We start from the raw sequence: 14,027 nt of genomic DNA on the forward strand, positions 1-14,027 counted from the left end.
TTTGATTTAGGTATTATCGTGTAGAATCCCAAGTCCAACTTGGGATCCCCTCCCCCTCATATTCCTGGCTCATTTCAAATCTTCATTAGTTCATCTCACAAAGAATGAATTATTAGATGTGCTGATTGACAGCCAATTACATGTTTCTTTATGTTGATTCACAAAGGTTTTATTTACCTGTGTGGTATTTCAAGGACAGGTTGTTTCCTCGTGTGGTATAAATTCATTTATATTTAAGGCTTCATGCAGAATTTGATTCATTATGGCAGTACTCAAGGAATGGAAGTCTTCATTTGGTATTATACTTACAAGTGGAGTGCTTTGTTTTAATTGCAGAAGAAATTCCATGTTTAAAATGAGAATAGATTTCAGTAAACCAGTAAAAATGTTTTTGTCAACCCCCTTTGTTTTGCCAATCTTAATGTTGAACTGTTGGCAGTTTTCACTTTAATTTTACTCTTGTTGTATCACACAAATATAAAGATATGTTTTACAATATCCATTTTCCCTGTTCTCCCTCTGTCTCACTTCCCTAACATTCTCTATTACCTGTCTTATCAATCTTCAGGCTGGAGGTAAAATACTGAAAATATCACTCTTGATACCACATGCATATTTTTTTCAGGAAGTATGAACCGCACAAGTCGTTATTTTGAGTAACTATTCAGTCACAGCTTTTATTAATTGCACAAACACCATTACCGTTTCTTTTGTAAGTTACAAATCTCCTAAGAATTAAGGCAGACATGCTTAGGTTTATTGAACTTGGCCGCCCAGGGGCACGAGTTGTGTTTTTATTAGGACTGCAGGGAAAAATAAAGGGAGAGGGAGGCTGAAAAAAACTGCCTACAGACTGGTAAGCGGTAATAAATCACTTTTTTCCTTTTGGTTTTAGATTTGCTTTAAAAAACCTGTCTGTATGTATAGAATAGTGACAGTAACTTTTTATAGGATAATTTTTGACTTGGCTTGTAAGTTAGCAGAGCAAAAGATATTTCCCTATTCTTTGACAAAGCATGAATATAAGTTTCCTATCATTTGCTCTCGTCAAGGAAAATTTTGCAAGCAGAATGCAGGAAAAAAGCTGATTTTACCATTTTCCTATACTCTCTAAAATAAGTATTCAGTGGATTTTAAGCACTTTGAAGCAGTAGGCGTGTATGTAAAACTCTTCTCCAGCTTTTAGACATCCTACATTTCATGGTTTCTATACACAGGTTTATGAACTATAGAATATCATTGCTTGTCATAAGAAAAACTTACAAAATATGTGTGTGATATAGGACTGCCTATGATTATTGAGGGGGGGGGTTAACCACTCCTCTACTGCCATTGTTGTACACAATGCGGCATTCCTCTACTGCCATTGTTGCACACTATGCAAAAAAAAGACAGACTCTGTATTTGTTGTTAGCACCTGCTTGCTAATTAGAATGTAATAAGGGAAAGCAGCTGCATAGCGTCTAATCAGGGTCCCTTCAAATATCAAGTGTCTACTCACTTATGCTTCACAGAAATACTGAGCTTATGGTAATTACATCATTACATTTGGCTGAGAGCTAACAAAGGTCTTCAGAGCTCATTCCCTATATAATGTTCTTATGTGATGCATTCATTTTTTTGTGCTGCCAATGTACCAAAACACACAGACAAAAATGTACCTGTCCCATTTTTACCAGTGCAGTACACCACAATGTATAGTAAAATCAAAAGAGCTCCCCCTCAATATAAGCCAAATATTTACATATCTTTCCTTCACCCCCACCCATTGCCCATTTCATTTACATCCACACTCTTCTAAAGAGAGGGAGATGATACATTTTAGCAATAACTTATGGATGTGTGTGCATGAGATACAATGGTTTAATCATGATGCAGAAGTCTGACCAATATCTTTGATATAGTGGATAATCCAGAAGCCTTAGGTGAAAGAATATTGCATTCAGAGGACAAGGACCAGCATGCAAGAGTGGCACACTGACAGCAGAGCAGAATGTAACGCACTAGAGGTATAGAGTTCAGATCTCAGGCCAGACAGAATGGGTGGGTGGAAGATGTTTTCTCTGATGAGATGACACCCTGCTTTCTGACAGATTGGGATGTTCTCATAGCCATTGAAGAAGTCAAAAACAATTTAGTTGCCATCCACTATCTGGTGTCAGGTAGAGTATAAGAAACCATGGATTGAGTGCGCGGAGGCCTCGTACTCTGGTTAGGCCTCCTTGATGATTTCTTTCTGTGCCACCTGGAAATACTGTTACTTTTTCTTAATACCCCTGGCAGTTTTGTATGTCGGAAGAGCTATCAACCCTGGGATATAACACATGTTGGATGCTGTGATGTTATTCAGAACGATATCTCAGTGCACCTTGCCTACACACCTGCAGTGCATTGCTTCACAATGCATAGTACTATATGTAATAAAACATAAGGGGGTCATGCTATCTCAGCCACATAGATGGTAACGTGATTAGTGAGTAAAAAGAAAGAGTTGTCGTTCCAGTAATAATAACCACCATATAATTTTATATTCTTACATAAGTGTTAATGATTTCTGCTTAATATTACTCTTTAATCCTAATACAGGCACCTAGGTATTCCTATATATGTGGACAGATGTCTTTTATACAAGTTATGTAACAAGCTTGGATTAGGAGCACTCCCTCACAGAGTTACCTGCATACAGTGAAGACACCCGGGAGCCTGAAATCTTGCTGGTTGATAGGGGATCAAAGACTTATTTCACTCATTACAATGCACATCAAGCTAACTTTTGAGCACTGGGTTTTTGAGGGTTCTTTTGTTGTTATTTTATCTCTCACAGCTACAATAAACCTACTTTTACAATTATAGACTGGTCATTTTTTTGTCAGATGGCAAACGTACAAATTCAGCAGGGATCAAATACTTCTTTTCCTCTGTGTATGTAGGCCCTGCACAGCCCAGTCCTAGAATAATGTATCTACATTTCCAGAAGTGGATTTGATCAATAGCAGGTTGGAAGCAATACAGCTTGCACTGGTATATGTACAAAGTCACAATTAATACAAAGAGAGGGAAATCATACTGCTAATAAAGTTTTCAAGAAAGTAATAAAGAACTCCATTAAAACACATTAAAGCATATATGTAATCCATTTATGCAAACCTGTCTTGGAGGGCAAATGTGAATGGTGATACAGAGGACATTACACAGCACTAACTAACAGAAAGTACACTCTTAATGGAGCTGTATTTCTTCTGCAGGTGAGTTCTATACAATATCAGCTACATGGGGGTTCACTATATATGTTCTTTATGTTGCTACAAGATATCGGTTACACAGAGAGTGCGCTGTAAATGTTCCTAAACAACAGTTCCCAATACATGTTAGCTACACAAGGAGTGCACTATTGTCATTAAGTTGTCCAAGAAATAGATTTGCATTGTTAGAAGGAGCTTGGCTACTGTGTATCACTCTAAAACTAGAAGTAGCAGCTATATACATAATACCACTATGACCCCGGTAACATTAATTTACATTGATTAGATTATTTCAAACACCCAGATCTAATTACAGTTAAAAACATAAAAAATCATGAAGGATACCCCTGTCCTTTTCCCTTTTCTTTTACCTAGCCCCGCCATTGGGGCTGATTCCAAGTGTAGCTTAACCTGTCATTATATTCATCACGCTTGTGGCGCTTTGAGGTTCCGCAGAGGAAACCAAACAAACCAGCCACGATCTGGCTAACAGAGGTGGCCACCTCTAACAGTCCCACAATAGCGAGAGACACGTATACTATGATGTGAATGAGCTTCTGAGATTCCACGTCAATGTTCAGGTCCAGCTCAAAGTCAAGAAAATCCCTCTGGGAGTTCCCATGGATGGTGCTGTTAATTGATGGGGATAAACAAGTACTATTCAGATACCAGGCAAGGTCAAAATTCAGGCTTTGGAAGTCACTGTGAAGACAATGATAGTTGTTAGACAATGTTAGATACTAAAAAAGATTGAGTTGTTCTCTTCGATTGTTTCCCTACTCACTCTTCACTATGAGCCAGATTTATTAAAGCTCTCCAAGGCTGCAGAGGATACACATTCATTGATGAAACTGGGTGATCCAGCAAACCTGGAATGGATCTGGTCCAGGGTACAAAACATTTGCATTGCAAACTATAGCTAATAGCAAATGACTTTGAACAAATCCATTCCAGGTTTGCTGTCCATGGTGATTTTGGTATTGTGACAAATGCTGTTGGTCATGCTTGTCTCTGCAGAAACCCTTTGACATTATGTACACATTGCAGTTAAGGGACTTAGAAGGTGATAAAGCCAGTAGTCAGATCTACTACTTTGTTGGCTATGATGAACAACTCTGATTTCCTTTGAAATGTATTTTACATGAATGCACAAATAATAAAATATATTTAGTCTGGGATAAAGTGGGGAAGAGTTAACAAATCAATCAGGTCTTTATTTCTCTCTGAAAATGTTCTCTTACTTCCTGTCTATTTTACACCCTTAAAAGAAGGAGGAAAAGAAGGAAGAAACAGACAGCAATAAAAATCATTTGTGGAATTTCTCAGTCTACCTCACTTAATTAAAAATGTGTTTCTGTCTACGTCCTGAGAGATTTCCCACCATTTTCTGCCCCGACAGAGTATAAGCAGAAATCATGTCAATCTTCTTTTGCTAGAGTTAGTCATATTATTGCTCTATGATTTATCCCTTTTTATCCCTTATTCTGCAACTATAGGAGTGATGATCTAAAAATGATTGATGAAAGATGTTTTAAAAATACAATTGTAGGAAGAATGTTTAAAAATATTTCAAATAAAAATGTATGCCCCATTAATAACACAGATATGTCTGGTTGTACAAAATGGGTCTGGAAAGCAAGAAATAAAATCGCACACAGGTCACTTTTCAGAGTGGGGCAACTATACCTGAAGTTCTTCAAGGTGTAATCACAGTGTTCCAAGGTGTTGCTTCCCTTTTCACAGATCAGAGGACCTCTACTGATGGCAAATATGGCTATGAGAGTGCAGTAGATGCCACCAATTATACTGAAAACACATAGCAGAGAGGAGGACAGCATCTGCAGGACACACAAAGGTTGGATATTGGGAAACTTTACATAGAAGATGTATGGGCTATATTTCATTATTTTTTTGAAAGGTTTGAGAACATTATAGTGACTGCAGATTGGAGAGAAATAATTTTTAATAACAATAAATTAAAAAATTAATTGTGTAGAAAGTTGAATGTGCAAGTGGAGTTAGGGAGTAGTTTCCTCTTGCCTTACACTGTTATTAAAAAGGTCAATGATCATATTAATATCAAGAGTAGCAGAGGCTTTGGAGACAGCAGCAGTACATAGGTCATGATATGAATTCTCGAATAAACCTTTACTGAGAGTTGTATGTAGGCTGCCACTGCTATTTTTGTTGTGAAATTTTTATTTAGGTAGCTGTCATGTAAAATTCTTGCAATACTTTGAGTCACTGATTCGGAATAAGTATAAATATCAGGAGTGCTGACTTTACTTGCTACTTACAGTGAGGGAAATAAGTATTTGATCCCCTGCTGATTTTGTAGGTTTGCCCTCTGACAAAGAAATGACCATTCTATAATTGCAATGGTAGGTTTATTGAAGCTGTGAGAGACAGAATAACAACAAAAGAACCCTCAAAAACCCAGTGCTCAAAAGTCAGAGCTTGATGTACATTGTAATCTCCCTCGGTCTGGGGCTCCATGCAAAATCTCCCCTTGTGGAGTTGCAATGATCATGAGAACAGTGACAAAGCTACACAGAACTACATGGGGGGAACTTGTCAATGATCTCAGGGCAGCTGGGACCATAGTCACCAAGAAAACAATTGATAACACACTGCGCTGTAAAGGACTGAAATCTTGCAGAGCCCGCAAGGTCCTCCTGCTCAAGATAGCACATGTATAGGCCCATCTGCACTTTGCCAATGAACATCTGAATGATCCAGAGTACTGGGTGAAAGTGTTGTGGTCAGATGAGACCAAAATTGAGCTCGTTGGCATCAAATCAAATCGCCCTGTTAGGAGGAGGAATGCTGCCTATGACCCCAAGTACACCATCCCCACAGTCAAACATGGAGGTACTGTGATATTGTGAAAAATAATATGTCCTGATTTTCCCTTTAAATATAATAAATGGTCTTCCTTTAAATTGTCTTGTTGGAAATTGTCTCTTTAACAGACCAGGATCATACATTTCCCCTTATCAGATATTTCTTGATCTGACAACCAACATCCTCCAGACCCTGTAGTTTACAACACCCATTGTAAAAGTTAGAGTTTTGTGTCTCCAGGTATCATAAAACTCAGATAAGGCTAGCAGAGTGGCCCTGATTGAACTTGTGAGATGTATTCTGAAACACATTTATTCATAATCTTTGTATTTCCAAAATACCATTCTGTATGAAGCAGTAGTTGACTGATTTGTAGCTGGATCGTTATGGTGAGAATTTTGAGACCAAGAACCAGTCTCCTAGGCTTTAGGAAACCCTGGAAACCATATTTAGCCTGTTCTGGTGAAACTTAAGTCCCAGACATGCCTAGTTTGGTCTCTGTGAACTCGTTATTTTGTGGTGAATAATAATCTGAGGGTTGGCAGTTCAAAAAAACCTGAAATATGAAAATATTAATAATGGCTAGAACCAGGGCATTTTGGAAGTGTCCATAATCCATGTGGGGACAGCCCTTCAGACAGCCCACACGCTGCTATCATTGTATGGTCCTGTTAGTCCCACCTCTGTTGTTGGCATAGAAAAAGCCATGTAAGACCAGCAGAGGGAGCTCTCACTGACATCATCTTGTTGCTAAGAACAACGGCACCGACACATTGAGCACTGCAGGGAGCCCAGTGACTTTGACTAGTAAATTGGACTTTACACAGCAACCTGGGCCAAGGCAAACCAACTCCACAGTATTATTTCACAGTTTTCCCTTTTTATTTTTTGCTGTTGCTATAGTTGTGCTATTATTCTGGTATTGTTCTTGGATAAGTCTATATTTTTTTATAATTTGTTCATGCACTGTTTTTGTATGTTTTTACCTATTAAACACTATAAAAAGTGTAAGCTGAATCTCTGAATGCTCTAAGTAGAAATAGTGTAACTTGCTAACCCGAAACGCTACTAAAAATATTGTGATTTTCTGAAACATCCCTGTCTAGAGTGGCAGCGGGTGACACTAAAGACGCAGAAGCATAACTGCGGTTGTCTAGGGTAACGGTGCGTGCTTCCGTCTAAGCAGGTGGTGGCAGTCTACCTGTGATAGTGTGTGTGGCAAGGGTTACCAGAGTGGAGAACCTTGCCCCGTGATGGGCCCTCTTCAGCCTGCTGGTGCGTGGACTGTTGCTGAGCATGCTGGAAAGTCTATGCGCAGGGGTGAGGGCTGGGAGGGCGTTGAAAATGGGTCGTGGATGGGTATTCCAGCATGACAATGACCCAAAACACATGGCCAAGGCAACAAAGGAGTGGCTCAAGAAAAAGCACATGAAGGTCCTGGAGTGGCCTAGCCATTCTCCAGACTGGTTGATTGGGGATCAAATACTTATTTCACTCATTACAATGTACATCAAGCTCTGACTTTTTAGCACTGGGTTTTTGTGGGTTCTTTTGTTGTTATTCTGTCTCTCACATCTACAATAAACCTACCATTACAATTATAGACTGGTCATTTCTTTGTCAGATGACAAACGTACGAAATCAGCAGGGGATCAAATACTTCTTTCCCTCACTGTTTGTGTCCCAGTATTGAAACCAGAAACAGCAATGCAAGTAACATAAGCAATGGCAGATCCCATATTGTTACCCATACGGGTTTCCTATAAAAAAAACTTTTTAGAATATTAGTTAGTTTTTTTTATAAAAAGCTAAAAATAGAAATATTTTAAGAAATCATCCCTCATATATTTTTTTTGATGTTCTAGAGAAAAAGTTATCAATCTGAAATTATCTGTAGGGATGAGTGAGCGAGTTTTTAAAACTCAATCTCACTACAAATTCGCTGATCGAGGTCGATTTAAAAAAATAAAAAATTAAGTGTGCGCTTTGCGGCACTAGAGGTTAATTACCTCTAGTGCCAGGGATCACACAGGCATTCATTGAGAATATCCCCGGGACTAGAGGTAATTAACTTCTAGTGCCCCGGGGATCGCAAACAGGAGGATTCCTTGTGAATCCTCCTGTTAAAATTTCCTAGATCTTCTGAAGGTTTTGCGAAATTAACCTCTAGTGCCGGGAATCACACATCTTCTCGATGAAGGCAGTTGCATTCATTGAAAATATCCCTGGGACTAGAGGTTAATTACCCTCGAGTGCCTGGGATCACACATCTTTTCAATGAATGCGGCCGAGGCAGCCGCATTTGTTGGGAATATCCCCGGGACTAGAGGTTGATAATCTCTAGTGCAGGGGATCACAAATCTTCTCAATGAATGCGGCCGAAGCAGCCACATTCATTGAGAATATCCCCGGGACTAGAGGTTATTTAACCTCTAGTCCTCCAGTACCGGGAATCACACATCTTCTCAATGAAGGCAGTTGCATTCATTGAAAATATCCCTGGGACTAGAGATTAATTACCCTCGAGTGCCTGGGATCACACATCTTTTCAATTAATGCGGCCGAGGCGGCTGCATTTGTTGGAAATATCCCCGGGACTAGAGGTTGATAATCTCTAGTGCAGGGGATCACACATCTTCTCAATGAATGCGGCCGAAGCAGCTGCATTCATTGAGATTATCCCCGGGGCTAGAGGTTAATTAACCTCTAGTGCTCCGGGGATCGCAAACAGGAGGATTCCCTACCAATCCTACTGTTAAAATTTCCTAGATGTTCTGATGGTTTCGTGAAATCGGTTTATAATCTGTAATTATCATTCATTTTTTCACTTTGCCCCCAGATATTGATTCCAAACTTACTCACCCCACATCTTGAGTTACAGCTACCCTTCTTTCTTGCTGCTAAGGTCATCGACACAGCTGGTAATACCTAAGGGAAGCAATAGAAAAGGTTAGGAGGCTGCATTTTATACTTCCAAATCATTAGAGCTACTAGTATTTATATTTTGAGGGACTTTAGTATACACAAACCCATAAATTGTATATTATAACACAACCAATAATATCAGTTTCGTCACATAGGTAGGTTCGGATTTTAGCATGGGATATTATTCCATCTGGGTCTTCCTGTAAGGTCCATATCTGTAGCAAAGTGGCCAGAAGTTATATTATTTGGTAATGCCAAAACCTTAGCATCTGCAAACCCAGAAGTTACATGTGTTCCTTTGACATTTTGTGGGCAGCTTTAGGAGACTGCAGTCTGTGTTTTCTTTATCTAGATAGTAGGTTACTGAAGGAGAATATTCTTTAGTCTAATTTCTAGTATTTTTTTTATTTTTGAATAGGCTAGGCAAAGCAAAATAATGGAAGCACTGATTTTAACTGCAGAGATTTCAACTAGTCTTGTATAGTGTGTGTGCAGTCTATGACTGTCTCCTGAATCATATCCCCAGTCTTCAACAACTTCTATAGCAGGTTTCCAGCCTCTGATCCTTTCATGTAGAAAATGTGTTGTAGATCATATCTTTTTGAGTGTCTACAGTGTCTGACAGCCTTCTGTAGCATTGTTAATGAATAAAATGGGCAGCACTTTGGTGATATCAGGGGCCTCCCTAGGTCACCAATAACCCTCCATAGGTCACTAATAAGAAAATTGTCCACCAATGTCTTAGCATATTAGAAAAATAGCTTGGTGGTAATACCTAAGATGGTAGTTACTGCACAAACCTAACATGTACAGTGGTGTAAAGACCCTTACTAGTCATTTAATAACCCTGATGTAGATAACTCTCCCCCACAATAACATCCTTATTCCATTCTGTAGTCTACTATGAGGGTGAAGGAGTTGAGGGTTATCAGATGTATTGTGGGTAGTCCTAATCACAACACAACAGACTGGGATTGTTCTTTTCGCCTCCTATGTTATCCTGCAACCCTGACCTAAAAGAGGAGTTTCAAAAACCCATCACACCCAAAATTAATATTTCAGTTGGTGATAATTTTTTTTATGTTTTTTCATTTCTATCATTTTTATTAGGAGAGAAACAGAACATAGAATAGCAACACGACCATTTATCAAAGGTGGGCAACCGTGTTCAGATATTACAGAATATCATAAAGAGGAAAGCAGAAAACAGAATAAGTCCAATTCTGGGTTCCATCAGATTAGTCAAATTATGGATATTTACAGTTTAGCCAAAAAAACTGGCCAAAGATAAAGTCCACCCTTTCATAAACAATAAGCTAACATAGAAGTCTAATTCAGGTCATTATTACAACAACACAAAAAGAGAAAAACAAGAGAACAAAAGTATAAAAGAAAAGAAACAAAGTGAGGGAAGTCAGAAAGGATAAGAGACAAAGGGAAAGTGGGTAGTGGGAAGGAACCCGGTCAGTTCTGATGTTTTTTATGTTTTTATGTATATCCGATAATTCATAATATATTATCTGCCTCTATGACCCTGTCTTGTTATATCTGCTTTGTTTGCCGAAATTTTTTACTTACCGGTATATATCTTCTATACATGGACTCAGAAGACACAATTTAGAATACCTGTGAATAACTTTTATCCATCGTGAAAATCAATAACACAATTTTTTATTAGTATTTGTAAAGAACAAGTATCTAAGTGAAGTATCTACTATTTTACCCAATCCAGAATAAATAAAGTAGCCTATACAAGCTAAATATAGCTTATCAAAGTTATATTGAAAATCTATGGCATAATACAGCATTCATCCACAGAACACAATGCATTTTGCAGCACAGTGCTAAGTATTTACTGTGCTGGATAATATGCTAAGGTGTTGAAATAATGCATTTAGATGCTGAATTTAACTTGAATACACCACTATATATTAGCATTGGATATGCATAAAGGGTCTGCAGGCCAGTGTGATAAGGACTTGATAAGGAGATAGTTTTTCCCACACAGCAGCAGCTACTTCATAAGGTTATCATCATTTTTATCTTAGTTTTAGTTTCAGTAACACCCACTACAAAGTCTAAACATTTATGACATACAGGGAAATGCGTATTGCTGGATTGTTAATCATCAATGTAGAAGTTTTTAAAAAAACATTAGCTCATTAGCGGCCTGCTTGTTCTAGTTATCAGCGTTTATTGAGCACATGTGATCGTAATTAGGTACATTGGGTACATAACTAGGTGTTTTGTACATGTTTTATACAGATAAAAAAGATTTCAGTAGAAAACATTTTACAACAGGTGTATTTTTTTATGATTTGATAAGAACTGCAAGTCTCACATTACCCATACAAATAAACAATGAATGCCAGATCTAGCCAATATTGGTTGGGTCTGTAAATAATTGCATGACTACCCCAAGCCAGTAGACTTGTTTACCAGTCTTGGGAAAAAAATCAATTAATGGTGATTTGTTAATGTGTTTCTTAAACACAGCAAGCAGCAAAAATATCTGCAGTGGGCACACACATGCAACAATTGCCGCTGGAAATTATTTAAATGGTTTCTTGTGGGTAAAAAGACTGCTATAATAGTGACCAGCTTTGACTATTTCCAACTTTAGAGTAGTGTTGAAGTGGCATGAACAAAATTTTGACTAATTATAGGACTTTATATTGAGGCTGTGTACACACCTGCAATTTGCATTGCAGCGACAAATAATGGAGGGAAAACGGCACCCAGCTGTGCTCTCCTCCCTTGACTTGTATACTGGTCCTTACCCATTCATTGTTCATGAAGTTGACCTGATGGATCTATAACCAACGTCAGCTGAATCCTCTGATGTGTGCACACAACTAAAGTCCAGTAAATAAATTGATAAGGGCCACTCTACGAGGCTTGTAGTAAGCAATCTTTTTGGTTTAAAGGAGAGCTCCAGAAAATGTAACCATAGAGAACCATAAGAACATAAATGTCAAGTGTTAATTACACTTAGCTTCATGCTGTCCGTTCTAAGTTACAGCTCTCTAAAAATGTTCTCAAATTCATACAAAACATTCAATGTTGCTTTTAGCTATGCTACAGCCCAACTCGTGGGAGCATTTAGTGGTCCCTAAAAGTATGACTTGCCCATTGGATGAATGTGGCCATGGTGGACATGCACAGAATAAAGGGCAGCAAGCCAGAACTTTTAAAGGAAAGGTAATTGGATGGAGGCTGAAATATTACTCCAGGTAGACTCCAGTCATCAGGGACGACTTCAATAAAGGTGAAGGTCAATGCTCTCTATGTTCAATCGCTTCTATTTTCTGTCTCCAGCAAGTTAACCTGGTTATTATATACATTATAGTACATTTGATTGTTGTTGGAAGAGAAATAAAATTATGTTTTTGTACACATGTCTTGGAGCATCCATCTCTTTTGGTTTTGCCACTAAGTTTTCAGTTCTTTCTAAGAAGGAAGAAGCAATGCTAATATACTTTAGCATCAAACACAGCCAGCAAGTGCAATTTATGTGATTCTAAATAGGCAGGACAGGAAAACAAAATTTTAAACTCTTGCTGACCTGGGCAACAAAGAGTTCTCAGCAGGAGTCAGGAACATGTGCCAAGCAACCTAAGTTGATCCCTTTCTGTATGGGGTTTTGCAGACATTAATTCACCACAGATAAATTTAAGTAAGTGAAAACCTGTAACCCAGCCTACAAGTCTGTGAGTACTAAAATAAACTAATTTACAATTACTGTAATAATTTACACTAGATTGCTAAAATCAAACCTTGTTAATATGGTTTAATAATGCAAATGATCCATAATGTTTAAAATGAAAATGATGTAAGTATGTTTGGGGTAACCCCACTCCTCCTACACCTCCATACACATTGTCAATGCTCCTCTGTTTACATTTTTTTTCTCTTATACACGTCCAATTAAATTGTGGCCCATCTATGTCCTACAGCCTACAAAGCAACCTAATTAAACAGGGGCACAATGCCACACACCGTTCTTTTCAGAGGTGACCTCATTTAAAAAGATATACCTATATTCATACATACATTGTCTAACACAATCCTAAAGTGTACCTGCCACTACCACATGCCTAATTGTTACACCATTGGTATGAAGAGTTATGAAGTACATAGTGCTGTTTATAGCGATTGCTATTTTTTATTGATCTACATAAAAAGCAGATTAAAAACCTTGTTAAATAAAATGTAATTGGGTAACTACCATGTGGACTTGGTGTATGTCTTGGTGTATGTCCCATGATTCCAGCTTGAACAATAATAAAATGAACAGAAAAGGATTCCAATAGAGTTGCAAACAGAGTTGCTTCTCCCAGAGAAAATGTCCAGTGCTTGACCTAAAACCCACATCTTAAGCTACATATGGCCTATAGCTTTTAATGTCAGTATTGATGTCCAACAGACAGAAAGAAAGGTATATAATAAGGAATTAAATACTTACAAGCAACCCTCCTCCAATCAATCCTGGAAGCCACCACTCATAACAAGAGATGGAGCTATGAAATAGTCTCCCATCTTCCACATAATCTGCAATAAGTGGGGTCAAATTCAAAAGAATAGCTAGGATAGCCAAAACCAATAGAAAGAATCCATTAAAAGTTGACCAGCTCTCTGTACAAGTCATGTCGGAAGATAGTGAACGGATGTCTCCTTGAAATTGACTGGTCACAGTGCAGACTGCCACAATTCTTGAAAAGAGTTAAACTTTACCAGAGCAGTATATCAATTATTAAATGCAATGTATTAGGCCAGGAGGAAGTAAAAAAGGTTATCTCTTAGGCTCTGTAATTGACATGAAATTAAGTTATAAATTCCAATTGTGGATTTTACTTTGCATAGCACTTTGATAAGTAAATTCATAGAATCTTTTAGTCGACTTAATATTAAAAAGGCATTTTTTTATCTACAGTATATTCTTTCCTGCTTTCCTGGGAAAACACGGGTAATGGACAACAGGAAGGTTCTTGCTGTTCTTGGCACCCTATTATTTAC

At 38.1% G+C, this 14,027-nt stretch overlaps 1 protein-coding gene across 1 annotated transcript; it reads right to left on the reverse strand.

Moving 5' to 3' along the window:
• Positions 1-2,497: 2,497 nt before the first annotated feature.
• Positions 2,498-13,714, reverse strand: TM4SF20 (transmembrane 4 L six family member 20). Its single transcript, XM_072407706.1, has 4 exons — positions 13,477-13,714; positions 8,949-9,014; positions 4,929-5,080; positions 2,498-3,944 (listed from the first exon to the last, which is right to left on the reverse strand). Exons 1-4 carry the CDS (start codon positions 13,657-13,659, stop codon positions 3,614-3,616), a joined length of 732 nt encoding a protein of 243 aa, XP_072263807.1. The 5' UTR covers positions 13,660-13,714; the 3' UTR covers positions 2,498-3,613.
• Between the last annotated feature and the right edge of the window lie 313 nt (positions 13,715-14,027).

This window comes from Pyxicephalus adspersus, chromosome 4 (genome assembly GCF_032062135.1).
Source record: "Pyxicephalus adspersus chromosome 4, UCB_Pads_2.0, whole genome shotgun sequence".
Taxonomy (NCBI): Eukaryota; Metazoa; Chordata; class Amphibia; order Anura; family Pyxicephalidae; genus Pyxicephalus; species Pyxicephalus adspersus.

Excerpts from the sequence above, each read along its gene's own strand:
- TM4SF20 (XM_072407706.1), bottom strand. The coding sequence starts at position 13,659 with ATGACTTGTACAGAGAGCTGGTCAACTTTTAATGGATTCTTTCTATTG. Across the intron at positions 9,015-13,476 it reads TGATTGGAGGAGGGTTGCTT|GTATTACCAGCTGTGTCGAT; the intron begins GTAAGTATTTAA and ends TGCTTCCCTTAG. Across the intron at positions 5,081-8,948 it reads GCTGTAACTCAAGATGTGGG|ATGCTGTCCTCCTCTCTGCT; the intron begins GTGAGTAAGTTT and ends TGTGTCCTGCAG.